The sequence below is a fragment of the Cyprinus carpio genome, chromosome A2, assembly GCF_018340385.1.
Source record: "Cyprinus carpio isolate SPL01 chromosome A2, ASM1834038v1, whole genome shotgun sequence".
Classification (NCBI taxonomy): Eukaryota; Metazoa; Chordata; class Actinopteri; order Cypriniformes; family Cyprinidae; genus Cyprinus; species Cyprinus carpio.
The window spans coordinates 20913710-20941128 of record NC_056573.1 but is presented as its reverse complement, the minus strand read 5'-3'; the positions used below and the strand labels follow the sequence as shown (position 1 = coordinate 20941128).

Below are 27419 nucleotides of genomic sequence, written 5' to 3'. Positions count from 1 at the left end.
ATCCAACATCCTTGTTTGGATCATGATTAAAATGCAATTTACATTCTATTTAAATTTTGTCATTTATTCCAGAGCGACTTACAAATGAGGACAATAGAAGCAATCACAACCAACAAAAGAGCAATAATATGCAAGTGCTATATTAGTATATTATTATAGTTTTATTTTAATTTCACAAAGAAATGTACAGCATTTTGTCCGAGCAATAATAAAAGGACACATTTAGCTTTATTCATAATTTGTCTTAAATATAATTTAATATATAATATAATCAAAACCGTGAATCGAATCGTGAGTTGAATAAATCGTTACATCCCTGTATGTAAAGAAATGTGAGGTAAACCTGTGAATACATAATGTGCGCACTTTTGAAGTAAAAAGTTTGTATGCTGTGTAGCGAAGCACTGATCAAAATTAGGTGGAAGCAAACGCAATTGAATATGTACAGGTTTGTGTCACGTTATTCTATTTAAAATGTCATTAACTCACGATTGATTTTGCCTGGCAGAAATAAGAACTTTAGTGTCATTGTAACCAAGTAGCTATCATCATAAATAGTGGTCAAATATCGAAACTATCTAATCTCAAGGTCAAATCAGAATAATTATTGCAAAAATGTTTCTGTAACAGCTGCCAAAATAATCTATATATTTATGGCTCCACTGTGATGTTCAAAGGTGAAAAAAAATAAAACATCCCCCCTCGCACCCTGCATACAGTTTGTTTTGTGTGTGTGTGTGTTTTATGTAAGTGCATCCGTGTATTCTGACTCATACATGCATGTCTCTGGGATAAGCCCCAGATATCTACTCACCCTTGAACCGCATCTGACTGACTTTGTTCACGAAGTCAATTCTGCGACAGCATGATTTCCAGGAAATCTCCTCATTTAACGGACTTTCTGGGAGGGCGCTTTAGAGACGAAAATGACCACCACAACCCTTATGCATGAGCTTCAGTCAGAACCATCAGAAGGCAAGCAGAGGTAAGATCTATTTTTTTTTTCGCCTCTTTAAATTACAATAGCAGACATTAGAAATAAAATCTCTTAAAACACATAATCATACAGTCCATTGTAGTAATTCAAATTCTGATGAAAACTATATGTAAAAAGAGCTGTAAATTATACTGTAGCCTGGGGGCAGCACAGCACTGCTTAAACAGCTACGCCACATACTGTATTCTCCAGTTGTTCCAGTGAAGAGGGATGACACTGCTGTATTGCTATTATTCAAGCTGAAATGCAAGATAATGATGGGAAGTGCTTCCATAGAAAAAAAGAATAGTTATGACTGTGGAATATAATTTCTGTCTAAATAAATAGATAATCATGCATGTGTTTTATTATTCTACAGAGCCCATGAGCAGGGTTTCAGATAACTGATAGAGCTGTTGTTTTTCATCTTAAACTGAATTCGAAAACACTTTCACTTTCTATTCCTGCATTATGGATAGACCAATGAGAGTGCATTTTTTTCCCAGTCCATACCTTGCACAGAGCAGAGGATAAGAAGCTTATAGGCAGAAGATGTGTTTAGCTGTTTCTCTTTAACTGTATGTAGGTGCAGTGGTTTACGCAGGCTTAAAGATTTGCAATTTTCCCTCAATTACTGCAGCAAATTTAGAAACATTCCACGTGGACTACACCTGCCTCTAAATAAGGTAATCAATAATAATTAATTATCAATTGACCAAGAGTTGTTATTCCATGATGCAGCCCAGCCTAGCTGCAGTTTATAACAGCTGAAACACAGACTCAAACTGGCTCAATGTATGGCACACTGTATGGTAAGTCTGTTTAATTCTGTGTGTATGATTTTTACTTAGGATCATGTCTTGTAGTAAATACATGCCAGCTCCAGTGTGTCTCATTGAAAACTATGAAAATGGGAAGCTACATGTGAAGAAAGAGGCCAAAGACATTCTGGATGCGATCAATGAGCCGGTGGTGGTGGTGTCTGTGGTGGGACTCTACCGTACGGGGAAGTCTTACCTTATGAACCGCCTGGCAGGACAACAGTCAGGTGAAAGAAAAATGTTGATATGATAATGAGAATATAAAAGCTGAATGTGTGTACATCTGTCAATATCTGAAACAGTAACTGCATAATAATAATGCAATTGTCTCAGGCTTTGCTCTTGGCAGCACTATTGAATCAAAGACCAAAGGCATCTGGATGTGGTGTGTCCCTCACCCTAATAAAAAAGGACACACTCTGGTGCTGCTGGACACAGAGGGACTTGGTGACGTGGCGAAAGTGAGCACAGTCACTACTCACTAACTACTACTAATAATTTCCCAGTCTCAGTTTGCCATTAGTACCTCGGAAGGAGCAGTATTAAGTTGTATTGTGTTCTAAATGAAGTTGTTTTGATCTGAAGACACTCTGTGTTTCAGGGAGACTCTAAGAATGACAGCTGGATCTTCTGTCTGGCTGTCCTGCTCAGCAGCACATTGGTGTACAACAGCCGCGGCACCATCGATAACACTGCAGTGGAGAAGCTGCAGTATCCTTTAACCTGCCACACAACCCACTTCCTCTTTCACATATACAAACATACACTTTACAAGATGCTGATAATTCTTAATGTGCTGCAGCTATGTTGCTGAGCTCGCTGAGAATATCAAGATCAAGTCAGCAGAAGATGAGGAGGAAGGGGAAGATTCTGATTTTGTGATGTTTTTCCCATCATTCACCTGGGTTGTGAGAGATTTCACCTTGGATTTGGAAATTGATGGAAAAAAAGTGACAGATGACGATTACCTTGAATTTGCCCTCAATCTGAAGAAAGGTATTTTAGACAGAACTACACATTTCGCAGATGCTTTTTTATCCCCAAACAAACTTACATTCAGCTACATTATCGGTCCTTGGTTTCCCTGGGAATCGAACCCATGATCTTGGCATTGCTAGAACCATGCTCTACTGTTTGAGCTACAGGAAGGCTCAAAAGAATTACTTGCCCATCAGATAGATTCATTTCTTTTCTGGAGCAGAATTTGAATTTAATAAACTTTGAAAAAACATGAATAGGCTCACTGACCCATGATACAATATGCGTTCTGTGATGTTTTTGACATAACCACTGATGCCTGCAATCTAGACTACATACTAAACTGGTACGATCCAGATGTTACAGATACTGCAGTACACACAATACATGCATCAGCTGTACGCATTTGTGCAAATGAATGATGTTCTCTTTTTAGGTTTGGGTAGGAAAATTAATGACTACAATCTGCCTCGTGAATGTATCAAGCGTTATTTCCCTAGCCGGAAGTGTTTTGTGTTCCCGTTTCCCGTTACCTCCCAGGAAGACATGACACGCCTGGAGATCTTACAAGACCAGGACCTTGCACAACAATTTCTGGAAGTCACAAAGCATTTCTGTGACCATTTGTTTGTAAACAGTGCCGTGAAAAGACTGAAAGGAGGACACATAGTTACTGGCCAGTGTGAGTGTTCTACCAAATGAAAAGTTTCATTCATTTGAATGTTTAAACACATTTCAGATACAGTATGAGCTTTGCATAATCAAACAAATAAATAAACTAATTGAACAATTATTTAGTTTTGAAGATACTATGGAGCATTTACTTTTCTCTAAACTGTTTGTGTGTGTTGTCAGTGCTCGGCCGTCTAGTTGAGATATATGTAGACAAAATCAACAGTGGTGAAGTGCCCTGTTTGGACAATGCAGTGGTTGTTCTGGCAAATCAAGAAAACCAGGCAGCTGTTCAAGAAGCTCTGAAAGTATATCAGAGAGGAATGGAAGAGGTGAGGCATGCGCATTCTGATTTAGTTCACTTGATTTTTATATTGTCATGTTTCCAAATTCTATCCTTCACTGTACATCTCTGTGTGTCTCTATACAGATTAATAATCCCCTTCAAATATTTTGAATATGTCTCCAAAATCAGAACCACCCATTTTGCTTGAACATCTTAAATGAATGCACAAATACCCTTCAAGTAAACACACACTATGTTTTACAGGTGAAAAATATGTTACCAATCAGTATAGAATATTTGACCTGTGAGCACCAGAAATTCAGCAGGCTGGCCACTTCTGAGTTCATGAAACGCTCATTCAAAGATGAAAAAACTGAATACCTGAAAAAACTGGAGGTGAGTTAAAAATGTATAAGATCGACTCTTCGATACTTGTACACTCATGCATGCATCCTAGCTTATATGTAACTGGGAGATTAATGCCGTTGGAATTAATGGGAATATTAGATTTCTTCAAGTATTAAAGATCTCACTACATGTGTCAGTTTAGAGATTGTTTCATGTGTTGTCTGGTGACTACATAAATTACATCAATGAGATTAATGCAACTAATTCAAACAACGTATACAAACCCCATTTTCTAATACTTTCAGTCTTTGTGAAAGTTTATTTATGTATGTTTGAGATTTATATCTGCTTTTATGTGTTTATAGGAAACTGTATCTGTGTGCTATACAGACTTGCTGGGAGAGAATCAGATGGCATCAGAGAAAAAGTGCAGAGATCTGCTGAAGAATCTGTTTGCGGACATGAATAAACGGCTGCAGGATGGAGAATACAGTCAGGCTGGAGGATATGAACTCTATAAAAGAGACAGAGATGCCATTGTTGAAAAGTACCGCAGAGAACCCAACAAAGGTGTAAGGGTAAGGATACTTTCAGTGTCTATTTGTGAGTGTATGCGACTCAAGTGCATCTATAAGGATCTTTTTATATCTGGCATTGACATATGTTTTGTATATGCGTCTGAAGTATCTGATTATTTTACAGCAGGTAACACAAAAGTGCAATGTCTATTGCCTATTACACATTGCAAAATCAGAATATATATATATATATATATATATATATATATATATATATATATATATATATATATATATATATATATATATATATATATATATTTATAAAAGTGATGTATATGATTATTAGCTGTTTAACCTCATTCATTATAACTGGATTTTGTGGTTAATGAAAGCACATCTGGATTTACACTTTGTGTTCACAATCCAGTCTAGCATGTTCCCAGGACTTGATTTAAGAACCACCGGTCTAAGATATGTTTATGTGCAGGCTGAGGCTGTGCTGGAAGAGTTTCTGAAAGAGCGGGAACCTGAAGCAAACAGCATCCTCTGCATGGATAATAAACTCACTGAGAAGGAGAAACAAATTAAAAGTAAGTTTATATTAGGCTTTTTTGAAGCACTGGATGTAGCCACCTTAAACACTTAAATCTGAATTACTTAGAGTTGAAGTTAATTTATCATATATCATTTGATTCTCTTTCTATCTTGACTGAATGTTCAGAGGAGAAGGAGAAAGTGGCTCTGCTGGAACAGAAGATGAAAGAGGAAGAGGAGAAACATATTGAGAATGAACGGATGTTGAAGACTGAGAAAGTGCGGCATGAGGACATGGTAAAACAGATGCAGGAGAAGTTCAACAAGGAGCTGGAGCAGCAGCAGCAGGAGAGGGACAGAGCCATTGAGAGCAAACTGAAGGAGCGGGAGGAGATGCTAAAGAAAGGCTTTAAGCAGAAAGCTGAAAACCTTGAGGAAGAAATAAAGAAGTTAAATAATGAAAAGGAATGCTCAAGAGGTGGTGGCATTTTTAAGGACTATGTGATGCCATTTCTTCGCCCTCTTGTAGAAATGGTTCCCAATCTCCTCATGCAGAGATCAATGTTGAAAAGCCTAAAAAAGGGATTGAAACTTTAAAACCCAAAACACAATCCTTGTCTCATATTTTCCATTCACTGACATAACTCCATTGCAGATTGTCTGATTTTGTAGCTTTTAATGATTTACTAAACCATGCACTTTATAGAGCAGGTAGTAAATGAGCTGAGCATCCTGAACATATGAACCCTTGAAAGTGCACAATGTAATTTCTTCACCGTTAGCAGCACCCAGAGGATTTGTAAAATGGCAGTGATGTGTTTTCCAGTGCACAGTCCATTGTTTGGATAAAAAAGTAGTCCTACCTCAAACATACACAGCTGGTGGTTGGGTTGCTGAAACAGATTGCAATTCCATTAAGTGCCATTAGTGGTGTAGAAATGACACACTGCATTCACAAAAAGCATTCACTGAAACTGGTACTTTGAATCCAAAACATGCCTCTGTCTGCCACTGATGGGACAAAAATGGCAAGTCCCACCCCAAACTCATTCCACTGGTTGAGTGAAATGAATAATGTTTAAATCTGTCAAAATTGTTAGGGGGCTTAAACTGGGAAAGGTATCTGTCCAGATTCTGAACAATATTTACTGAATGTTGTTGGGAGGAACAAGTGTTCCTAAACCTTAGACTAGAGTAGATCATTAAGTCTGGCTTAAAGTCATTCATAGGTTGTCACCTACTGGTGTAACAGTTACCTTTACATGGGTCACTGAACTATCAGCAATTACAATTTCTTGCAATATTTTGATAAATGGATTGAAAAAAATAAATAAAATATGAAGACGCAAAAAGGAAGTGTTTTGAAACCATTTAACGTTTAAATAAATTTATTAGTTCCTGTTTTTGCTTTAAAAATTTACTTATATTGCAATAAGGAAATGGTGTAATAGGCCACACATTGTCAAGAATCGATTAAGGGATTACTGAAAAATAGCAAGCTGTGGTGTGCAGACAATATAAAGACACATATGCTCAGCCCAGATATCATGCTCCTTCTGAATGCAGCCTATATGATCAGCCTAGATTTATAAAAATGCTTAGCACTGTAGAACTCACAGTCATATGGCTTCCTTAAATCATTATGACCAATCCCCAGATCAGTATAGCAAGTCAAATTGAAGAAAACTTTAACACTTAATGTATTTTCGTCTTAATGTAATTTGGTCCACAAAACATACAGCATATTTTGTGCCATATAACATTCCAGTATTCTACAATAAAATTGTTTTTCCTCTGAACATCTCTGATCTCCTTTTTCCTGTGCAATTGTTTGCATGTGCCCCACCTTATTTTTTTTCTTAACCATAGACAACACATAATCTAATCTCAGCACTTTTGATGAATGTCTACACACTTTTTCATTTTGTCACTTTCCATGAATATCAACATTTGGTGGGATGGGGCTTCCTACCCTAGGTAAGGGGCCAGTTTAATCCAGGGGTCATCTTCTCTTTCGATATTTTCCATTTCGCGCTATTAACAACAAAATTAGCAGATGTTTCTATTAATTTCCTATCAATAACACAATGGCTGATGCATCATTATCGTGCACATGCTAAACCTACATCTAAATATATGTTTAAAAGTAATCCACATTGATTTTAAGGGGCGTAACTTCCTCTATCTTATACTATAAACAAGTGAGCGAGACAGACATGATGGATGGACACTCATTTGTTTTTACATTCGCTCTGTCATTATGCAAACAGAAAAAGGGAAGGGCGAACATGACCAATGACGATCTCCTATAGCCTACTCCCAGGAAAACGAAACTCAAGTAAGCGGCGACGGTAAAGATGAGTACAGGATGATGAAGTTGGTTTTGCGAGGTGTGCATTTGATGGAGATGGTTTCGAGTGCATGTGACCTCACGTTTCTCTACTCAAAAATGTAAAGGTAGGTTAAAAAAATTAATTAAGCGTGTTATTTGTGTGGAAAAGATGGGTAGCCTACCGTTCCGTTTCAGGCGTGCCAATTTTATGTCAGGCGTGTAATTGCACAGCGCGCGCTGTTTTTATTTTCCATAGACTATAGGCCTGCCTGGGTTTATATTAAAGTGAATTTTCATTATTAATGCAATGTTATTGTTTCCTTGCATCAGCCGTTGGGTGTGACACTTCAACAGCAAGTGTAGTTTAATTTACAACAGGGTCATTCACAGTATTCTTAATAAGAAATAGCTCTATTTGTTGACATTTTGTCGTAACGGTAGTACAGACATTATGACCGTTAATATAAACATAAGATAAACATGTTCATTCAGACTGAAAATTTCAATTCAAATGATGAAGGAAACGGTGTAGCGCCAAATGCATAGAGTCCATCATCCGATAACTTAATGAGTGCGTAAATCCAACCGAAAAAGTCACAAACTCTCCAACTTATGCTTTAAAAGAGGCTACATAAAAGTCGTGCAAAAAGATGCTATAACATGTGAAGTGCATGTTCAAATTCAAAATTTCACTGCACATTTCTTTGTAAACTTTTCTCTTCCTTTGTAATCACAGTCAGGAAATAATGTATGACTGTTCCTTCTATAAACACCCTATCTCTCCATGGTAGTGAATGTGTGGAATGTGATGTGTGGTAAGATGTGAATCTCCCTTTTTAGTGTCTGAAGTGATAAACCTAGTTTAAAATGACAACTGTCTGTTCAAAAGTAGTCAAACTAGTAGTATTTCCTGGTGCCAACACAAAAACTTCTGCATACTTGTGACATGAGGATATATGATGGTAATATGAGTGTTGGGCACTAATAAAAAAGTGTTTACTCTAGGCTGAAGCGATCACCTCATAATTAGGCAGAGCTGCTTAGCAACAACATGTACATTTTGATATCTGACCCCTGGCTGTGTACCAGAAGGTAAATATGCAATGAAATGAATCCTTATGTATATGCAAGTTTTGTGTAATGCATTTGTGCAAGATTTACAAAGGTACTGTACTTTGCATAGTTTTTCTGGAGAGTTTGTCATTACACACACTGACCTAAAATTATGTTTACATGATCTGAAGCCCTTTTTTTCCCCTACCATATTGACATGAAATAAACCTAACATGTCCTACAACTCCTATTTATCCACCCTGACAAATATACACAGCATACTGCCATTCACAGGCTTCAGGTTAAAGAGGTTTTAACTACAGTAATCAGTCTGAATGCTGTCTGACCCAAAACCTGTTCTATGGAGATAAATTCCCTTGTTTTGTGTTTTTTCACACCATTTAAATCTGGTTGCTAGGTGTTGTGAGCACTTGCCAAATTGGAAAATAAGTATTTTGTTTTGTCTTCTGTGCATGATAATCTTGACCTTGTATTGTACACCCCCAGCTTTTCTTTCTCACATGACCATAACAACTCTGACCGACAATTACAGAATGCTTATCTTTCTACTTTCCTATAGCTGGTCAAAGGTCTAAATATAGCAGTATTTTTTTTTATTTTTATTTTTTTATAAATTTGAATTACATTTGCATACTCTCTTATGTGAGCAGAACAGGGGTCACTTGATGAGCTCTTTTCTTCTCTTTCCTCACCTTAGGCTGAATCTACAGCAGTATTTGAAGCTGTAAGTGCCAGCTGAAGACGTTCATGCCAGACTGTATATTTTATGGCTTGTATCTCGGTGGAAATGTCTACAGTAAAGTCTAGAGATGCTCAGCTGCAGGAGTTCATGCAGATGTATGAGCTGAGAGCTACTTGTAATGCCTGTACTCATAAACAGACACGCATTTCTTACTCCATCATAGCAACACCTCACCGTTGTTCTCACAATCTTTTGCTAGTCAGAGCAAAGGTCAGGGGTCACAAATGGAGCCCTGTGTCTATGCGGCCCGCTTACCCACAACCTAGTCGATATGAAGTGTGTTGGTACTTTAAGGAGGATATCGGGTGCTATATGCATCATGAAAGTTGCACTTTTGCCAGTAGTCCAGAAGAAGCCGCGGTGTGGAACTTACAAAAACACACAAACCTTGATCGTGAAACATTAATTCATCTAATAACTCAGAGAAAGCGACTTAATGAACAGAGCAGGCAAGGAGATGGTCAGTTGAGCACTCATGAGCCTTCATCATACCAGGAGAAACTCCTGGAAGAATACAGATGCAGCAGCAATGAGATACTTATTGTAAGTAAAATGAAAATCTGCACAAGAAAACTGCACTTAATGCAACAATGCACAACTATGTAACTTTAATGTTTTTAAAGATACAACTTTGTTTCTTTTCAAGTTAGTAAACTACACCCAAAAAATGAAAATTCTGTCATCCTTTACTCACTCTCCACTTGTTCCAAACTTGTGTGAGTTTCTTTCATCTGCTGAATACAAAAGAAGATGTTTTTAAGTATGTTGATAACCAAACGATTGACAGCAGCCATTGACTTTCACAATATAATATGGAAGTCAATGGCTGTGTTTTGTTACATTTTTCAAAATGATCTTCTTTTGTGTTCAAACTTATACAGGTTTAGAACAACTTGAGGGTAAGTGATGACAGAATTTTCATTTCTGGGTAAACCATCCCTTGAATTATTTTACTTACCTACTAACTTAAAAAGGAACAAAATCGACAATTAAATGTTTAATCTACATCTAGACACATATATGTGTATTTTGCAGATCTCTGAGCAGGTGGATGATGTGTGTGTTACACATGATGAGAATCTCTGTTTGGACTGTTTACAAGAAGACAGTGAAATCAGATGGAAATTCACAATCACCACTGAGGTCAGAAATCAGAACCTGCACTAACCAGCATCATCTTACACTCAGCCATATTGCACAATAGTTACTGATGTTTCTTGTGTGTATTTGTGTTTGTGTAGAGGTCCTTGGCTCATGTGGCTCTACTGAAAGCAGAAAATGGTGCTGTTTTCTCTTTGAGTGATAGTTTAAAGAACACCTTCCCCCCAATCACATACATTGCAGGCCACCACCTTCGCTCCTCTCACTCCTACCAGCTGAGTGTGTCTTTTCTGTCATTCCGCCCCGGTGTGTATGAGCAGTGGTTGGTATTTGACTTTGATATGCGACCGGTTCTGCTCAGGAAACTGAAGGTGAGAGTCGGTCAGCAGTTCCATGTCCAGCCAGATGAGGCAGAAGAGAGCGAATGTGCTGAGATTCTATCAGATGAGCGCTGGAACAGTGGAAACAGGGTTATCGTGCCCTTCGTTGCCAGAAAGGAGAAGGACGAGCAGTTACTTAGTAAATACAAACCGCCCCAGATTAACCTACAGTTCAATCCCTATGCAGATCACAGTTCCCCACTTCATCGTGACAATTACAGAGAAAGAGCACACCACTTCCTTTTCAGAGAGGAAATTGCACAGGAAAAGCTCATTAGCAGGTACAGATAGTTTGTAGAAATAGTACACCACTTGAAACACCCCTGGGTTATGGGTTAGTGTTAGTTTCAGTATTTTGTAGGCCAGGAATGCCCAATCCTGTTCCTGGAAATCTACCCTCCTGCGAAGTTCAGCTCCAACCCTGATCAAACACACCTGATACAGCTAATTAAGATCTTCAGGAGCACTTGATAATTACAAACAGGTGTGGTGGAGCAGGGCTGGAACTGAAGTCTGCAGGTAGGTAGATCTCCAGGAACAGGATTGAGCATCCCTGGTTTAGGGAATCAACAACGCTGAAAACAATTAAGTCTTTAGAATCAGCTGCAGTAAATGGTAAGACTATATACGCTACTAACCAGTATGTTTATGATTGCAATAATAAGTTCAAATAAAATCACAACAAACACCAGTTTGTAATATCAAGCAGCATAACCACTATTTTGGCTGTGCCTGTTAAAAATAAGGTGGATCTTTTATAATTTTTAAACAAGGACACATTGTTTGCCCATATTTACTTCTTTTTAAATGCAAATTCAAGCCTGTTCTAATGATAGTATAAAATGTGGGCAAAGTTCAACACATCTTGATATAATGTATAGATAAGATGGAGAGGTGTATAAACAGGTTCTGGTTTGGGTTCACAGTTAGATTCTATTATAACTATTGGTTCTGTAGTTCCTAGAGAGGTTATATCCTTATGGAAACAAATATACAATATGTAATTGTAATTACATGCTTCTTACTCTGGAATTTGAACTCATTCAGGGATCAGAGGCATTGATATCACAGCATGGAATGGCCTCTGAGTTCGATAATACTAGGCGGGTATAATCATATGAAAGTAACTGAACTGAAACTGAAATCCAAAGATTAAAGGCATTCTTTTCTAACAAGTTAATTGCCGTTTCCATGAATGGTTAAAACATGGGCTGGGCTACTTTAAAAATCTGTTGCTGTTATGTATAGCTAAGGTGGTGAAGTATAAAAGTATGAAAAGTTTGCTGAATGAAGAGGTGGATATATGAGTTGGTGTTAACTTTCAAATCTGTTAGGTGGAATCCATTATGAATACTCCCATTACTTTGATATGTCTCAGTGGCAATGCAATTGCCACTCTTTTGAACTCTGACAAATTGAAAAAGCTGCCAAATCACAGTGTGATTCATCCATAAAGGACACCAAGGCACTAGTTACTATTTGTTAAATAATTAGGTGACAAACATTGAGGGTGTGTAGCCACTATTAATTATTTTCTGATATCTTTTTACTACAGATGACTATGGCTGGTCATAAAACTCATTGGTTAAAAAGCAGTGTAATATGGCATACTGATCTGATCTGAAAAGACCTTTGAACAATTAGTCTTTCCACAAATTGTAATAAAATTCACAGCTTTGTCTGAAGATCACATAGAACCAATTTGGGTGAAGACTATATAGTCTTCACCCAAATTGGTTCTGTGACCTTCAGACCAATCCAAAAGTAAATAAATTGTTTATCAATAGGGATACACTGTATATCTGCGTCATATTGGGTTATAGCCCATATTAGAGATTTTATAATTGATCGATATTGGATATTTAATTGTTCATGCTCATTTCCTCTGTTTTTACATATGCAATATATTAATGGTTGGTCCTGTTTTCTTTTTCCACACTTGTAGATTAAATGTTTGTGGGAGTGTGTTTCTCTCTGACCAGTTGAGTGATGGAAAGTTTTATGCTGCAGCAGGGAAGCTCTTTTCCACTCTGAAGGTATCCTGCTCTCTCACACCAGACTCTCCTGAAGGGCTGATGCTTAAACGAGGGGTGCAGATGGCTTTGGTGAATTGCATACCAGCAAACGCCAGTCTGCCAGTAGATCGCAGAAACCATGTGTACGAGGCATTGGTGCTCAAACAAGCTGCTGGTGAGGGTCACATCGGTCTTCATCTGTGTGCACAGTGTGTGTCTGAGCTACAGCTGAGGAGAGAAACCTGGTGTAAAATGGAGGTTCAGTTTCAATTGGACAGACTGACGTTCTGTCAGATACACCAGGCTATTGACCACCTACCAGACTTGCACAACGTTCTGCCTGACTTCAGTAACTGTTGTGTCCCTGTGAGCATAACCAAACTGTCTGAATTGAACAACAAGCAGCAAATCGCCCTGAACTTCATCCTTGGCAAGTGCGAGGTCAACAAAGTGGCTCCTCCCTTGCTGATATATGGGCCATTTGGCACTGGAAAGACACTCTGTCTCGCCTCAGCAGCAGAAAAGCTGGCCCTACATTCTCAAAACAAAGTGCTCATCTGTACATATACTAACAGGTAAGTTACTAAGTTATAAATATGTTTAAGTTATGTTCATTTTACATCATTATTATGTGAGAAGAAAGAAACCAAAAAATGATATCAGACTTTATACAACAAATCAAGCGTAGCATTAATTCTGGCAGGTCACGTGAGTTAAGCTGACTCTCAGCTGATCCACGTCTACTGTATATAGGAATACAACACCAATCACAGCATTCCTATATAAAGTCTATTCAGTATTATCCAGCAACTTTATTGCTTGCTCAGGAGCAAATTACCCTCCTCCATCCCCAACTCCTCCTTTCGTCACAGTCAGGACTTGGCTTTCCTTATTGAATCAGACTCTTTTATCTTGAATATGTTGTTACACTATGTCATTAGGAACATTAAAGGGATACTCCATCCCTAAAGGAAAATTTTGTCATTATTCACTTACCCCCATGTCGTTCCAAACTCGTAAAAGCTTCGTTCGTCTTCGGGACACAATTTAAGATATTTTGGATGAAAACCGGTAGGCTTGAGACCGTCCCATAGACTGCCAAATAAATAACAGTGTCAAGGTCCAGGAAAGTATAAAAAGCATCATCAGAATAGTCCATCTGCCATCAGTGATTCAACCGTAACATTATGAGGTGACGAGAATACTTTTTGTACATGAAGAAAACTAAAATAACGACTTTATTCAACAATTCCTCTCCTCTCCAAATCAGCGTAGCGCCATTTTGACAAATCTGACTAGTATGCAAATGGCTTACGTTCTTCTATGTCAGCCGCGCCACAAGGATACGTTTTTGGTTTCAAAGCAAACAGTGCATCGGCACAGCGCGGCTGACACAGATGAGCGTACACCATTTGCGTACAGCTCAGAATTGCCAAAATGGCGCTACTCTGATTTGGAGAGACACAGAGGAGAGGAATTGTTGAATAAAGTCATTATTTTTGTTTTCTTTGTGTACAAAAAGTATTCTTGTCGCTTCATAATGTTACGGTTGAATCACTGATGGCAGATGGGCTATTCTGATGATGCTTTTCCTACTTTCCTGGACCTTGACACTGTTATTTATTTGGCAGTCTATGGGACAGTCTCAAGCCTCCCGATTTTCATCCTAAATATTAAATTGTGTTCCAAAGACGAACAAAGCTTTTACGGGTTTGGAACGACGTGGGGGTAAGCGATTAATGACAAAATTTTCATTTTGCGGTGGAGTAACCCTTTAATGATATCTGCATTTGATTCCGTTCTGTTTACCCTAAGGGGGTAATATCTGCTTTCCCTGCTCATTCATGACAGACTACATGGTTGGGCAGGGAGTTTTTTGCCCAGTGTAAGAGCCATTAGTATCTCCAGATGTATAGATGTTTAATGTATAGATGGATCTACACAGATTTTGACTGGAGTTTATTTGTTTATCTGTATTGTGTAACAACGTTCAGTAAACCTTTGAAACTTGAAGGAAGACCCAAGTCGATTCTTTGCATGAAATCATCATGAAGGATTATTGTTATTACACCCAGAACAGAACTATGCCGCTAATCCAAATTGTATGCTAAGTGTCAATCATCTTTGACGATAGTGGTCCTGACAGAATTATAGTTTAGTGGTCATTATACAAAAGTACTTGACTACAGAACTGACCAGATCAGAATTCATTATTCAAAAGAATGGTATAAACAAGTTACTTATGTGTCTATAAAATGCAGTACTATCAGTTGTTTATTGGAATCGAGATGGCAACACTTAATTTGTATAGATCTGCTTTGCAATATTTCCCCTGTGAATATAAAAGCTCCTGTCAATTTAAATGTACATTTAAGAAATCTAATTTTTGAGCTTTGTTTCCTGTAGTTCTGCAGACTTATATGTCAGAGAGCACTTCCATCCATACATTGCAAATGGACACCCAAACCTCAAAATACTCAGGATAAAGGCAAACAGAGGTGGGGCCTCCATCAAGGCAACTGATGACATCACTCAGAAATATTGTCTTTGCTCTCCAGATAGACAGTCCTTCATCCTCCCAGCACGCTCTGATCTAGAGTCACACCGCATCATTATAACCACCACATCAATGACAAGGCATCTCCGTGAGCTGAGGCTTCCTGAAGGTTTCTTCAGTCATGTTCTGATCGATGAGGCATCTCAGATGCTAGAGGGTGAAGCACTCATGGCTCTTGGCTTAGCAGACAAACACACTCGAGTGGTTATAGCAGGAGACCATATGCAGATGGCTCCAAAACTTTTTTCTGTAATCGATGACAAACGATCAGAACACACATTGCTTAATCGTCTCTTCCGCTTCTACCAGGATGAGAGCAGCAACATTGCCAAGAAAAGCAGGGTCATCTTTAACGAAAACTATCGTTCCACTGCAGAAATAGTGGACTTTGTATCCACTCACTTCTATGTGAGTGATGGGATCAAAGCCAAAGGAGAGGTCCCTCCCCACCCAAGGTTACAACCCCTGATGTTTCAGCATATCAGAGGAGAATGCTATCTGAATTCCACCTCCATGTCTTGGTTCAATCCTGCTGAGGTCAACAGTGTGATAAACATAGTGCAAGAGCTTCTGACTGACTGGCCAGTGGAATGGGGTGATAAAGAGCCAAAGCAAATCTGTGTTCTTAGTGAAGGCCAACAGGTACAATTCAAAGCATTTATAAATTTGACATATGGCAAATGAGTTATGACTAAAACTAATGCCATACTGTAAGTGGCTGTTCACACAGAATGCATATTTGCGTTTTAAAAAAGCACAGTGCAGAATGCGAGGGTCTCGAGATGCACTTTTGAGATATGATCCAGTAACCGATATAACAGTGTCCCCTCCACCATGTTTCCATCAAGTAAAACAGTTGACATGCTAACTTGCTAAACAAAAGCTTGCAATGCTTGCCCCTCCTCCAGTGTCTTCTGATTGGTCCACTGTTTCGGAACTAACATTGATGAGCAGCGCTGTGTGTAAAAAGTTGAAATTCTCTTAACTTGACACAGTGTCTTAAAAATGTGGCGCTCATGTGTGAGACACCTCAAAAGACATGAGACGTGAGCGCAACGATCATACACGTCTGTCTAGCGTGTGTACATAAGAGAACAATGGAAAAGTAGCGCATTGGAATTAAAAAACGCATTCTGTGTGAACGGCCCCTAAGTGCTGTATGGTGACATGCTCTATGAACAATAATTAAATACCAACTGTTAATATTAATCATGCAGGGATGAGAAATCTAAGGAATTTAACAAATCTGCTTCCTCTTAACGGTTATAATTCCTTAACAGTTTGATTTAAACTTCTTTGTCATTTTGAGGAAGAAATATTAGAAAAACACTGCGAAATTATAGTGACAAAATGATAGTTATTAAAGGCTTGAATTCTGTTACAGTCACAATACTGATACATCATCAAAACATCCTGTCTCTTTCAATTCTTCAGCTTGAGGTCATCAAAAATCATCTCCGCCAGAAAGAAGCTCATGTGTCTGTTCAAAATTTAGCAAACATTCAAGGTACTGGGGGGTTTAGAACAATACTGTCTGCTGAAGCTCAGGAAACATGTTTGATTAATCGAGAAAAAAGTGAAATAATCTCAGCCTTACCTTTTATTTCACAATAATATCACAATTTGTGTCTGTTCATACATTTTTTAATTATTTATTATTGTTGTTTTTTTAAATGACAACTTTCCTATTAAATTTCTGTGTCCTTAGGGAAACAGTTCAGGGTCGTCATCATAACAACAGTTCAGACAAGAGACAGACTTCTGTCAGAGTCAAGCTGTCCAGAGTTTTTTGATGACATTCGTGCATTGAACACTGCCTTGACCAGAGCCCAATCACTGGTGATTGTTGTTGGAGATGCTGGTGCTCTTTGTTGTTTTGGAAAGTGCTCAAAAATCTGGAGGTCTTACATAAAACATTGCATCAGCAAAGGCAGCATGAAACCAGATAATTTTACAGAAGATGTCCTACAACAGGAAGTATTGGAAATTTCAAAATTTCAGAAGACAGAAAAGGTAGAAATGTCTGAGACTTTTGTACCTCTCCAGGCTGAAACTGATGCTATATTGAAAGAGATGGATGACTATGGTTCTGATGTACAGGACTCAGAGGAAGAGAACGAACAAAAGAGGCCTTTATTCTCTTCCTCTGAAAAAGAAAACCTTTTGGAGCTGGTCAGGAAACACCCTGCTATGTACAAGCATGGAGAATTGGTAATGAAGGGACACCAGTCAGGTTATGTAGTACCTTATGACAATCCATCTGAACACATTCATATTAAAGGAAGGAAAAACATTGGCATGACTTTCCCTGGGGATGAAGTTGTGGTTGAGACTCGTCGAGATGATGAAGGCTCTCTTACTGGGAGAGTTTTAGGTTTCACAAATAGACAACCAACATCCTCTGAATTTGTGTGTTTTTTAGAGGATGAAAATTATCACAAACGAACACAGAACACTGACAAAAATTTGGTGCCAAAAATGATGATACCCCTCAATCACAACACCACCAAAATACGCATCTTGACAAAGAAAGAGACTCGCAATTTTATTCCAGTATGGAAGTATGCCAACGGCAATTGGACAATAACAAGAAATTTTCGTGTTGATGAACAAATAAAACAGAACTATGTTTTTGTTGTTCAGATTTTGGACTGGAAAGAACACTGTTTATTTCCGCTAGGCAGAGTTATGGATATTCTACCAATTGGGACATCTTTAGAGGAGGGACTTGAGATTTTAAAATCAGAGTTCAAACTAACACCTCCTCCTCTACTGCAAGAGGATACATTTCCAGAGATGAAAGCTGATGGAGTTGATGACGAGAAAAGAAGAGATTTCAGAGGTTTACAAACCTTTACCATTGATCCACCCACAGCTAGAGACTTAGATGATGCCATTAGTGTTTACAATCTGGGAAGCTTCTATGAAATAGGGGTTCATGTTGCAGATGTGGCTAGTTTTGTGTCTAAGGACAGTTCACTTGATAGCCTTGCAAAAGAGATGGGAGCAACTTTTTATGATCCTGGAAAAGAACCTACATTCATGTTCCCAAAACATTTTGCCACCACTTTTTGGAGTCTTCTGCCAGATGAAGATCGTAAAGCCATTTCATTAATTGTCACAGTGGAAAAGCAAACAGGCATTATCATAAAAAGGACCTTTCACCTCTCTAAGGTCAGATCTAAAAAGCAGCTGACCTATGAGGAGGCTGAGTATATAATAAGTCAGTGTGATGGCAAGCTAAGATTTGATACTTTGGAGGACTGTGTCAGGGTGGCTTACCGTTTTGCCAGAAGCCAACGAAAAGCACGACTTAAAGAAGACTGGAACTATGCCCAACCTGATAAACACCGGAAGCCAGGGGAGAGAGAAGCAAATCTAATGGTTGAAGAGTTAAACATAATGTTTAACCATGAAGTGTCAAAATTTCTGACAGAACACACAGACACTAAACTCTGCACTCCTCTGAGGTGTCAGGCTCCTCCTATGGCAGAACAATTAAAGATGATCAGTGATCGACATATGGAAGTTCCTTTGTCCTCGCACCTGACATTTCATATTGACAGAAATCGACTGGACCTGAATAACATGATCACCTTCACTGTGTATTCTCCAGGGTCTAGAGATGTTCACCCTAACAATAATCCTTATCCTGATGGTAACCCCAGCCACCTTCGACATGCAATCTCTGTCAGTGACTCTGAATGTCATTTTGAAATTGGTGTTCACAAAGTAGATTTTTTTAGCTATATGTCTGAGGACAATATTCAGAACTTGAGTGCACAATCAAACATGTGGAGTTTTATGCCAGGCAAAAATCGTCGCGCTATCTCCTTAATTCTGAAAGTGGAAAAGAAAAAAGGCAAACTAGTGGAGCAAAAATTGGTGCTTTCCCGCATAAAGTCAAGCAGGGCATTGTCCTACAATGAAACTGACAGCATCATCAACCAGCCAGGTGAAAATGAGATGAAGTGTGATTCTCTAGAAGGCTGCATCCTTGTGGCTTATCATTTTGCACTTGAGCACAAGCAAAAGAGACTCTCTGGACATGTGGACAGTTACAGTCCTGATGATCTCAGATCATCAGAATACAGCAAGTGCAGGTTAATGATGGATGAGCTGATGCTAATGTTTCAAAAAGCTAGTGATCAGCTGATTAATCAAGAAACTCCATTTCCGAACACCTTTAACTATCCGGTGACAGCTTCGCCTGAACTGGTGGGGAGACTGAAGAGAGACAATGAGGAGCTTGGGTTCCTCCATGCATTGGAGGAACATCTGGATTCAAATATTGGGCAGAACTCTGGCAGTTTCATCATTCTTACATCTGTGTGGCAAAAGATTGAATCAGCAGCTTTGACATGTGACTTTTACAGAATGGCTGATCTCATTTCTACAGATGACATTCATCCACAGTTAGCTCCAGCAATTGTTCAGTTAAGGGCCAGTACCAGTAAAGCTTTTTTCATTCGTTCTCTCTCCTGCAAAGATGCTTTACTTGGGCACTATTCGTTAAATCTGGAATCATACACACATGCATCCTCACCCATTCGCCGGTACATAGATGTGGTTCTTCAGAGGCTCATGCATGCAGTTCTCAGTGATTGTGCTGTTGAGTACTCTCAGACAGACATTGAGCTGTTGTGTGACAAATGTAAAAGAGGAGAAATGAGGGCACGGGAGTATGAAAGCAAAGCAGAGTCACTATATCTCGCAGTCAACCTACAAAAACAAAGTTCATACAAAGTGGCTTTTGTCACTGTTGTTCGACATGACAGTGAAAGTTTCAAACTATCATTTCCATTTGACAAAGGAACTTTCCCTGACAAGCTTCCTGTTAAGTACAGAAATTTACAACTTGAGGATCAACCAATATTTGACAAAAAACAGAAACAAGTGACACTGACTTGGAAAAAACGGATATACTCACTGAGCATGACCAAGACACCACTGCAGAACTTGAGGTTCTGTTCAGAGATACAGCAAAGCACCTGGCATGCCATTGTTGAGGCAGTACAAGACGAACAGTGGGAAGAGGCAAAGTCCCTTGTATTGAAAGCAGATGTGAGAGATCACAGTGAGACAAGTGAAGTGCATATCTCTGGATTTGATCCTGATTGCACTTTTATGTCTGAAGCGGATCATTACACTGACTTCACACTCTATCTGAAAGCTGGAGACACTGTGCAGGTCCAGCTGACCTCAGAAAGGGACAGAGGCTACTGGGCACCAACTGTACAGTTACTGAGTGTGAGTTCAAGCTTTGAGATCTGTGTGGAACACACCGACAATCCTATTAAGTGCTTTTCCAAACTTGCAAACCGCCCATCCAAAGGTTACTATAAGGATGTAGAGGAATATGTGGAGACATGGAAGCCCCTATGTGACATGGAATCTGCGGCAAGTGCTGTAGATGATAGTGATTGTGTTGTCATAGAGAATGTGCACATAACTTGGGTGCCATCCTTTGATGGCTCCAGACTCTCTGGAACTTTCCCTCTGCCTGTGGAATATGTCAAGAAGTGGGCAATTGAATTTAATCTGGCCAGGTGTTTGCTCTGTATCCGAAAAAGAGAAAGCAGAAAGCAGAACCAAGTGGATCAGTCAGAGCTGGATCCAGAATTTTTTACTTGGGTGGCACATGGTGTGACAACTCAATGTTTGGATCCACCGGAAAACAGTGTAAATAAGTCCAAAATTATTCACTTTATCATAAAATATGCATCCATGAACATTCCAAAATTCAAGAGGAATGCCACATTTACAGTGGAGGTGATCCCAAAACTCATTCCAGAGATGTAAGCATGTGACATACTGTACAACAGACTCATCACACCACAACAACCAGATTATAAGTGTTCAATACTCTACAACTAAACCCTTTACATTACAAGATACTGTATTACACCAAATCTCATTATTTAATTTTTGTATATTTATGTATCAGTTCTTAAATATATTTTGTTCAACATTTAGATGCAAAGTTATAAATTAATGCCTAATTATTATTATTATTTTTTTTTTTGCTTGATTCATCCAGACGGAAGGAAAGTGCAGTGAATAATTTAACAGCGGCTAATGAACTCGTTAAGAACATTGCACTAAGACACCGGATTCCGAAAGAAAGTATGCATTAAATTCATAATATGTCATATGTTGAGTGAGTGCATGAACGGCAAGATCCTTAAGCAATGCAAGTGTGCCATCCTCAAAACCAGTTCAAACACATAAAACACCTATAATACAGACCCAGGTTACAGACCTCTCATTAGCTGTGCATATATTTAGTGTGTGGTTTCAGTGGTTCCTACTGGAATTTGTTTATAAATTTTCAATACATTTTATTCAAAAGTTTTTGGTAAATCAATAGCTAATGTGAAAACATTCAAATGCAAATTTCATATGTATGTGAATGGGACCCACTGTTCTTTGCCATCAATTACAACTTTCTCTTTTGCAGTACTTTTTTTTTTTTGGAAGTACAGCATATTCATCATCATTTTGACTTCTTAAGAAACAGTTAAATTTTAGATTTATATAGTATGCTTCTGTTTATTTATTAATAATATACCTAGACAGGATTTTAGTGTCTTATTAGCTTTAATACATTTTAACACCGCAGTGTGAGTTAAAAATTATACAATTACACTGGTTTCATTAGTCCCTTGGTTTTTAATGTACTTTTGGTTCTTTCAATCCACAGGCTTTAAACCAGCTGTATATCTACATGTGCTTATGAGAGAGGAACCACCACCAGGTCTGCCTCGACTGAATGAAAGCCAGTTTAAAGCTTTGGACCAAGCTCTGAACAGCAAATTCACCGTCATTCAAGGGCCTCCAGGTTACACATTCTGACCATATACAGTTTTTTATTTTAATCTTTATCTTAATCTTTATTTTAATTCCATACAGAATACAGGATTTTACTTTTATTTTTCTAAATGTTTTTTAATGTGACTGAAAAGAGCCTTTTGTTTATCCTTTATAGGAACAGGAAAGACAGTTGTAGGAGCGTACATAGTCTACTGGTTCTCACAGCTGAACACTAAGAATCCTTGGAAGCTGAAGGAGGTGAAAGACAAAGAGAAAAAAGAAGTTATTCTTTACTGTGGACCGTCAAACAAGTCTGTGGATGTAGTTGCAGGTAAGTATCTTTTTGAGAACTATAATTTGTGTAAAGAAAAAACTTGTGTGTATTTATTTGATTGTGTTGTGTGTACAGAATACCTGCTCAGGTTTGGACGTAAGCTGAAACAACTACGCGTGTACAGCAGACAGATGGAGATGCAGGAGTTTCCCTACCCCGGAAGCAACCTTCAGTTATCACAGAAATCACTGCGCCAAGAGCGATCTAAACCTGAGCTCAAGTACTACCAATGAACTAAAAATTGCCATGTTGTGATCACCTAACATCATATTTGATATTGTACTGTCAGTTATAATAATGATAACTGACAGCTGATAACTGATAATAATAACTGTCAGTTATTAATATATAATGAAAGAGTTATGATGAAATGGCCTTAAAAAATAGAACAAACTGTCACTAGCTGGAATTTTAAGCACAGAGGGTTAAAACTTAATGAAATACTTTTTCAGTGTGAAATATTGTTTTTGCAAATTTCTTTCTGTAGAAATCACAGTATCAGTATGCATGTTAATGTTCTTGATCATTGGTTTATCTGTACAGTACTCAGTTTTCACATTATTTTGTCTAGGGAAATAACACTTCATCACAGAATTCGAATGAGTCATAACCCTTGTTCTCAAGAAATAAAGAAATTTGATAAGAGAATTGCTCATAACCCCCATTCACTGACAGATGCAGACATAGAAGAGTAAGTAGAAGTCTCTGTTTTATTAATGCTTCTTCCACCTTTCTTCCTTTACTTTTAGCTTAATCTCCATTATCATTTTCTTCAGCACATCTCCGTATTTAACTATATGTCTAGATATGTGTGTTATGTAAATGCATGTCTGCATGATGCTTAATTGTGTGTATCCTCAGATATAAAAAGCTGCTAAATTCTGCACGTTTGTTCGAACTGGAAAGGCATGATATTATTCTATGCACTTGCACGGCTGCTGCCTCCCCCAGCCTCACCAAGACACTCAGTGCACGACAGATCCTCATTGATGAGTGTGCCATGGCAACAGAACCCCAGACGCTTGTCCCATTGGTCAGCTTTAAACCTGAGAAGGTCAGTGTGACTCTTGACCCATAACAAACAAGTCAGTCAAAAACGATATGAACTATACAGACTGGACATAAAACTTGCTGCAAACCCCATGACCTAGAAATCCAAAAAACAACTGCCTGCACAGCCTAAATTATTAAAGTACTGAAACTAGGCTTTGGAAGAAAGCTGAACCTTAAAACATGCCCTTTATAATACACTAAACAAAGAATTCACAGGAAGCTGCTGGACACAAAGAACTCTTTACCAGCTCACCTTTGAAAACAGTACAGCAGAAACTTAGAAGCAGAATAAAGTTTTAAAATCACATGCACAGCATTATGCTTAATTATTCATTCAGAACCTTCTGTGAGGGTTTACAGTTCCTTGTCATACATTTGTATATACTCGTCTTGCAGGTCGTGCTGTTGGGGGATCACAAGCAGTTGCGTCCAATCGTGAAGAATGAGCATGTGCGGAGACTGGGCATGACACACTCTCTCTTTGAACGTTACATGGATAGAGCACTACTGCTTGACACCCAATACAGAATGGTACAAGACAAACACATACATGCTCCACATTTATACTTACACATATTTAATGTGGGATTCTTTCTTCAGCATGAAGAGATCTGCAAATTCCCTTCAGAGGCATACTATCTGGGTAGGCTGATAACTAAAGTGGACGAACGGACCAGCGTGCTACAGATTGAAACTGAAAGAACGAGACAAAGCAAACACATTCTGTTTGGAGACATACAAGGTGAAGAGATTAGTTTGGTTGTTTCAACTGCACGGGGGAACGAGAACTCAAAAGCCAACTTTGCAGAGGTTAAGAAAGCTGTAAGTAAAAGATAAAATATGAAAACTATCAAAAAAAGTACCCCATTTACATCAGACACCAAACTCTGAATAGAACCTACAGTATTTGTGACTACCTCATAATACACTTAAAATAAACTTGACACTTCCACTGTAAAAAATGAAAAAAAAAAAATTTAATTGACCCCTTTTTGTCTTACATATCACCTTATATTTATATATAAGTTAGAATTAGAAGCCCAGATGTGTTTGAATGTGTTCTTCTTACGCAGGTTGAGATTTGTCGTCAGCTGGTGTCAGTGGGCATTGTGAGGCAGGAGGACATTGCCATTCTGTCACCATACAATGCACAGGTGGCCCAGATCAGAGATAGACTCAGAAAGTCCACTGACCCCCAGATGGAGAGAGTCACAGTCACCACCATTACAAAGAGCCAAGGTGATGCTTTTTATTGAAGACTCTTGTGTTCGTGCTTTAACATAAAATTTTATTAATGTTTGTGGTCATCTTCAAGCTTCATTCTAAAAAAATGAGGAACATGATAATGTGATTGCAGGTAGTGAGTGGCGGTATGTGATTCTGTCGATGGTTCGCTCCTGCCCCAGCAATGAGATTGAACCTCAACCTTCAAGGGAATGGCTCTCCAATCACATTGGCTTTGTGGGTGATGAAAACCAGATCAATGTGGGCATCACAAGAGCACAGAATGGGCTATGCATTCTGGGTAATCCCTATATTACATTCATCTAGGAATGATTTTAAATTATAGTTTTTTAACAAATGATTAAATACATATACCAATATCCTAAAATTACAATGTTTTATGGAAAAGAATTATAGAATCCTTACTACTACCATTACTAATTTACTATTATAAGATATTAATATATTTACTTGATTCTGTGCTTTAGGCAATCAGGTGGTACTGAACTGCAGCACAGCATGGAAGAAACTACTGAAACATTATTCAGGTCAAGGCTGTGTGGTCTCTGCAGACCAGATTACAGTACACAATGTCCGTTAAATCAGATTTTAAAGTCGGATTGATCTTGAAGCATTTTACACTCAGTGTTTTTTATGATTATATTTTTAACCATACAGTCTAAATTTCTAGTATCATTCCACCACATTTTTAATTGTTATGGTTATATAAATGAACTAGCAAATTTGAAAATCTAGCCATTCACATTTTAATCAATTTAAAACATTGGCAGCTTGAGAGAAGAAATTACATATATTTTGTTGCATATAAGTATACCAACTCTTGTTGATTGATTGTGTAAAAAAAAAAAAAGAAAAAAAAAAGAAAAAAAAAAGATGCATTTCTTTTGATTCATACATTTCCACAAAAGGTTTGTTTTTAAAACTTGTAAATGTTGATCTACTGAGCCATTTCTTGGTCTATCATTGCACATGTCTGCATTTTTTTAATTTCAATTTTTTGTTTTACTTTGAATATAACCCAGTTATTATTATAATTATTATTTTTTTTTTATGACTGCTGGCTAATGTCAATTTACCACAGTCCTACTGTAGTACCAAATGCAACAATGTAAGTGTAGCAACTATAGTTGTATGAGTGCTATATTCACTTATGAAAAGAATTTGTCTTACAAATCATATATTTATTAATGGCTTGTATGTTTTACATTTATGAGTATACAAAGAAAGTGACTTTGAAGTTATTGAACATTTAAGCTGCAAAATGTGTCAAGCACCTGCATTAACCTTCTCTGGTGTTTGTTGCGCTGATGTAACTTGTGCTGGATACCTTGATAAAAATACCAAATTTGTTAACATGGGGCTCATGAATCTTGTATATATAAAATAATTTTGCTGATGTGTGAAATCTATTTCTTAATTCCCACAACTAATAACCAGGGGTCAGCACAAACAGAGAAGAGTAGAATAAAATCATTATTTTGCTTATACCAGCTACCTTCCATATCTTAATATATTTTACAGGTTTTGTGGCAAGAAATTAAGATATCTGCCACTAAAACACTCTTTTTACTACGTTCTTATGCTACAAATTCAGAATCCTGATTATTCGAAACCAACATTACTATATCAAATTACTCACCTAAGCCTCCTTTACTGATTTTAAAGGTTGTTTTTTTTTTTTTTTTTTACACTCTGGACTGCTATTTACATTATCCACAACTGAAAACGCTTTGACAAATGTACTATCGTATGTCAGTTATATAGCAATAAACACAGACTTGAGCTGAAGCTCAAACTGATTGCATGGGGTAGTGTAACCTGTTTGTTAGTTTCTTCTTCCATTCTGTAATGTAAAATTGAGTGTAACATATTATCAAAAAGATTGTTGGCGTTGCACATCTGTGGAGGCAGATAAACATGAGTGTGAAGGGGTGGGGTGGGGTTTAACCGGACTGAATGAAGTCCTGCATACAATTCACTCCGGTGATGTCTTAACTCCTCTGTTTCATACCACAAAAAGTATTTTGACTTAATGGGAACAGCTGCAAATATACAGCAGGGTCACCAAATCTGACAAGAGAGCAATACAGCTTACCGAACTGTCCCGATCTGTTACTCCTCTCTGTTTCACACAGTATGGCTTTAAAGTTACCCAAATTCACTATGGTGATTTTCAATCTTCTGTTTTATACCCCAAAAAGCATTTTGGCCTGATAGGAACAGCTGCAGATATACAGCGGGGTCACCAAATGCAACAAGGCAGGTTTATGCATTTTATTGCCCCTCTCTATTTCACAAAGAATAGCTTTAATGTTACCCAAATTCACTCTGTGATGTTTCATAGCCCAAAAACATTTTGGCCTGATAGGAATAGCTGCAGATAAACAGCAGAGTCAACAAATCCAATAAGGCAGCACTACAGGTTACAAAATCGGTTACTCCTCTTTATAGGGATGGGCGATGCCACTTATTTTGTTGCCAATACAATACCGATACTTTTAAAGGCCAGTATCGTCGATATCGATACCGATATGATACTTCAAAGCTGAACTTTTTAATTAAGAAATGTATTAAATTACTAAGCGTAAAATGGGTAATGATACCCACTTAACTTTATATTAAACGCAACCCTTTTTG

General features: G+C 38.0%; 2 protein-coding genes across 5 annotated transcripts; both read left to right on the top strand.

Moving 5' to 3' along the window:
- The first annotated feature begins 844 nt into the window (after positions 1-844).
- LOC109103177 (guanylate-binding protein 1-like) lies at positions 845-6935 on the top strand. Of its 2 annotated transcripts, none has more exons than XM_042778013.1 (12): positions 845-985; positions 1563-1662; positions 1828-2024; positions 2131-2258; positions 2399-2508; positions 2600-2793; positions 3212-3457; positions 3631-3779; positions 3998-4129; positions 4447-4659; positions 5090-5192; positions 5324-6935. In XM_042778013.1, the coding sequence occupies exons 3-12, from the start codon at positions 1832-1834 to the stop codon at positions 5731-5733; spliced, it is 1878 nt and encodes a 625-aa protein (XP_042633947.1). In that variant the 5' UTR covers positions 845-985; positions 1563-1662; positions 1828-1831; the 3' UTR covers positions 5734-6935. The 2 variants fall into 2 exon arrangements, with proteins under 2 accessions (XP_042633947.1, XP_042633948.1); XM_042778014.1 differs by having other exon boundaries at positions 868-985; positions 1617-1662.
- A 450-nt stretch (positions 6936-7385) lies between these two features.
- LOC109103152 (helicase with zinc finger domain 2-like) lies at positions 7386-26582 on the top strand. 3 transcript variants are annotated; one of them, XM_019116500.2, is made up of 19 exons: positions 7405-7593; positions 9240-9827; positions 10320-10427; positions 10526-11046; positions 12711-13355; positions 15187-15979; positions 16772-16844; positions 17046-21135; positions 21378-21463; positions 22041-22178; positions 22326-22481; positions 22560-22704; positions 23056-23175; positions 23346-23538; positions 23934-24068; positions 24138-24359; positions 24611-24776; positions 24895-25062; positions 25250-26582. In XM_019116500.2, exons 2-19 carry the CDS (start codon positions 9309-9311, stop codon positions 25360-25362), a joined length of 8391 nt encoding a protein of 2796 aa, XP_018972045.2. In that variant the 5' UTR covers positions 7405-7593; positions 9240-9308; the 3' UTR covers positions 25363-26582. The 3 variants fall into 3 exon arrangements, with proteins under 3 accessions (XP_042633936.1, XP_018972045.2, XP_042633930.1); XM_042777996.1 differs by lacking the exons at positions 9240-9827; positions 10320-10427; positions 10526-11046 and having other exon boundaries at positions 7409-7593; XM_042778002.1 differs by lacking the exons at positions 21378-21463; positions 22326-22481; positions 22560-22704; ... (5 more) ...; positions 24895-25062; positions 25250-26582 and having other exon boundaries at positions 7386-7593; positions 22041-22179.
- The last annotated feature ends 837 nt before the right edge of the window (positions 26583-27419 follow it).